At 36.6% G+C, this 3,113-nt stretch overlaps 1 protein-coding gene across 1 annotated transcript; it reads left to right on the top strand.

The window, feature by feature from the left end:
• Positions 1,174-2,613, top strand: LOC109237372 (serine/threonine-protein phosphatase 7 long form homolog). Its single transcript, XM_019403671.1, has one exon. The coding sequence runs from the start codon at positions 1,174-1,176 to the stop codon at positions 2,611-2,613; it is 1,440 nt and encodes a 479-aa protein (XP_019259216.1).

Here is a 3,113-nt window from a genome sequence, read left to right as displayed (position 1 = left end):
TTAGGGTTGCTAAGTGGCGGAATTTTCCAATCTAACTTCGGCTAGGAGAAGCTGGATTCCGCGTCTGACTTCGCATAGCGCGCGAACTTTGACGCAGATTCAGCTTTTGAAATTCTTCCATTCTGCGAAGCGATCCGCGCCTTTGCTTCGCTTCGCTGTTTTGTGCCTTCACTTTTCTCCTTTTTCGCGTCCGTTTTCGTGCCACGCACGAGAAGAGACGAGCTCCCAATCTTCAATTTTTCTCCTTTTTGCAATAACTTGATATCTTTTGCTCCATTATCATTCAAGCTCACGCCTACAAATAAGAAATACGTAATGAGTATATCACTTCAAATATCATGTAATCTCCCGCGATCACACGACAAATGAGATGTAAGTACACTTAAAATCATAAACTTTTGGCCATTTATCACCGGTCAATATGAATCTTTTAAGCAATAAAATGCATGAAACAAAGGGGATTATGTAGATCATGATTTCCGTGCTTTTTCTAAAACTTTATAATTTTACAATTATCATTTATAATCTCAAACCGCGAGATAAAGGAAAAATAGAGTAGCCATTAATATGCCTTGTAAAATAATTCAGATTGTATGAAGTCAAACATTTGTAGATTGAATAACCAAAACAAAGGGGAATTGGCCAAAATTATTTATTTATTGGGTGAATGGATGAATTGGAGCAAGGCTATAGGGTGTCAACTAAACCAAGTTTGTATTAATTAGAACAAAATTTATGTGCTAAATTTTGTCCAATCTATTAGCGCCAATAACTAAGCTTGATCAGTTTGCTCAAATTAATTAAATATTGGGCTAACCACATTAATTAGTTCATTGATTAATGCTATAGATGTCAACCACACACTGTATATTTCTCCTGTTAGTTCCAGTTTTCATTAATAAGTGTTTCAAAACTCAAAGAGAAATAGGACTGAAAAATAAACGTTGAACATAACAACTAATTTTGACTTATTTCCCGTTAATTTGTTCCATTTGCATTTATATAAAATCTAGACAAGGTTTATGTAATCTTATTACAGTGTTCAAACAAACATCTCAAACACCATAAAATGGCCTTCTCCATTCTTTTTTCTTCATTCTTTCTCATACAATCAACCAGTAATTCAATCCTATCTAAGATTCATTCCCAAACTTCTCCTTCTCCTTGTCACAAATGGCAACATCATCTAATTCTAGGGAAAAATATATCATGAAAGAGTCGAATGAGCTGATGAGAAAGTTTCCATCGAAAAGGCTTGATGTGTCTTTTAGAAATTCCCATACACTTCTTCCTTCACTCACCTATATCCCTATCGATCAACAAAATGCTCCTAGTCCTCTTGAGTCTTTGTTCATGTTTAAACAACCCCAACGAACTCCATCCAACATCTGTTTCGAATACGGGTGGAGGAATCCTCAGCACAATTGGTCCTTATGGGTGCGAAACATGCATTCAAGATTCCAGGATGTGTGGAGAAGAGCTGGTATCTATGATTCCATATGTGGTTCCGTTTACCAAATCCATAAAAACCTAGATTTATTGTTTGTTTTCGGGGAGAAATGGTGCCCGAAAACTAACACATTCGTCTTTCCATGGGGTGAAGCAACGATCACCTTAGAGGATGTGTTGGTTTTAGGAGGTTATTCCCTACTAGGTGAATGTGTAGTAACTTCAGCTTTTCTTGTTTCAGAAGATGAAGTAAGAATAGACGATCGATTAATGGAAGCTTATACGGAAGGAGTGAGAACTCCAAATCGCAAAACCACTCATTCTTGGTGGTTAGAACAATTTATGGGGAAGGGTAGCGACGTTGAACATGAAGCCTTTCTCGCTCTATGGCTGTCGCGATATGTCTTCCCAGGGAGTTTGAATAACATGATAAAGGAAGTCTTCCCCTTAGCGATTCGTCTTGCTCGGGGTGTACAAGTTTGCTTTGCTCCTGCTGTACTCGCTAGCATCTATAGAGATCTACGTTCACTCAAAAATGCTATATTAGAAATGAAGGATGGAGATTCTCCGCGAGTTAAAATTCAAGCACCTTTCTTATTAGTTCAACTTTGGGTATGGGAACGATTCCCCACCTTGCAACCAAGGCCTAAAGCGATAAGGCATGGGGAACCGAGGATATCTCGTTGGGGCTCGACTAGTAGAGGATTTAGCGTTCAGGAAATACAATTGGCTATCCGTGTTGCAGCGCCCGATTTCTTGTGGCGTCCTTATGCCAAGGCTGTGGACGGGTTTCTGCCGCCCGCATTTTACAGTGAGGAACAAGAGTTGGAATTGATTGGGCAAAATGTAAGTGGAAAAGCTTGGTTACTTGTTTTGTGCATAAGGCCAAGTGTGTTGGTCGGGCTAAAAGGGCGGCTTGAACACTATTTTCCACATCGAGTGGCAATGCAATTTGGATATGATCAAGATATTCCAGCAACCATAGAGTTCAAAGCTGAGAATTATATTGTAGCTTGGAGAGATTTTACAAGAAGAGTTGAAGACAGGAGCCTCTACATTCCATCAAAAAACTTTGTGGCTGGTGTTACTGATAGATATGATACATGGTGGAAAGTGTTTATTCAATGCTGTAGGATTAAGGGTTTAGATATATTAAGAGCATAAATATGATGACCTTTTTACCCTTTAGTTATTCTGAGTTTGAAATTTTTTCCTTTCTTTGTAATGGACTTGATTCTATCTATAATTTAATGAAGATCAGATGTTTGCTCTTGCTAAATCTATCATGTTGAACCTTTACAAGCTTTAGAATAACATTCCTCTTTTTTTTTTTTTTTTTTTTTTATAAATAAAATCGGATTTTACTTTTTTGCTTGCCTTCCTAACGACATGTGAATGGTAAAGAAGTTGAAAAATTCTGTAAAGTATTAGACGAATTTTGATTATAAATAAAATTTTATTTATGGTGAATATCTATATTTTAGACTTAAGCAGATATGATCATGCTAATTAAGACTAGTAGATGTGATCATGCTAATTAAATATCTTAACTAGATTTGAATTTAAGTTCATATTGTCTCAAATATCAATTGTTTTTCTTTTCTCTGGTCACATACAATATAACCATCTCTTTTACCACATTGTTTAATTTGTACAAATTTGAG

This window comes from Nicotiana attenuata, chromosome 1, assembly GCF_001879085.1.
Source record: "Nicotiana attenuata strain UT chromosome 1, NIATTr2, whole genome shotgun sequence".
Lineage (NCBI taxonomy): Eukaryota > Viridiplantae > Streptophyta > Magnoliopsida > Solanales > Solanaceae > Nicotiana > Nicotiana attenuata.
This window is presented reverse-complemented; position numbering and strand designations above follow the sequence as displayed.

What these genes read in the sequence shown, in the direction of transcription:
- LOC109237372 (XM_019403671.1), top strand. Translation starts at nt 1,174, where the DNA reads ATGGCAACATCATCTAATTCTAGGGAAAAATATATCATGAAAGAGTCG.